A 237-nucleotide genomic window follows, 5' to 3' on the forward strand; every position below is an offset into this window, starting at 1 on the left:
TTAGTGGCGGACTGGCGCTCACCAAATCAAACAACTTTGTTCATTTGTTACAAGTCTACTATCAGTGGAAAACAAACTTACCATCGACTGTCTTCTTCTTGAATAGAGATGCCATGGCGCACAAATGAAAACTAAAACCTTTTAATACTAAAAACAACTTCTCCGCTCCCCAACGGTCACCAGCTAAACTGTCGCCCGTCAACAATCTGAGATTTCCTGGTCGAAGTGCTTCCACAG

The 237-nt window shown here is 43.0% G+C and overlaps 1 protein-coding gene across 1 annotated transcript in view; it reads right to left on the bottom strand.

Annotated features, from left to right (window-relative positions):
- LOC124042956 (charged multivesicular body protein 2b) overlaps positions 1-237 on the bottom strand; it is a 28302-nt gene extending 28065 nt beyond the window's left edge. The window contains exon 1 of the mRNA XM_046361108.1: positions 82-237. Within this exon, the coding sequence (XP_046217064.1) occupies positions 82-115 (34 nt within the window). The 5' untranslated portion in view covers positions 116-237. The remainder of the gene's footprint in view (positions 1-81) is intronic.

Source organism: Oncorhynchus gorbuscha, linkage group LG09 (genome assembly GCF_021184085.1).
Source record: "Oncorhynchus gorbuscha isolate QuinsamMale2020 ecotype Even-year linkage group LG09, OgorEven_v1.0, whole genome shotgun sequence".
Taxonomy (NCBI): Eukaryota; Metazoa; Chordata; class Actinopteri; order Salmoniformes; family Salmonidae; genus Oncorhynchus; species Oncorhynchus gorbuscha.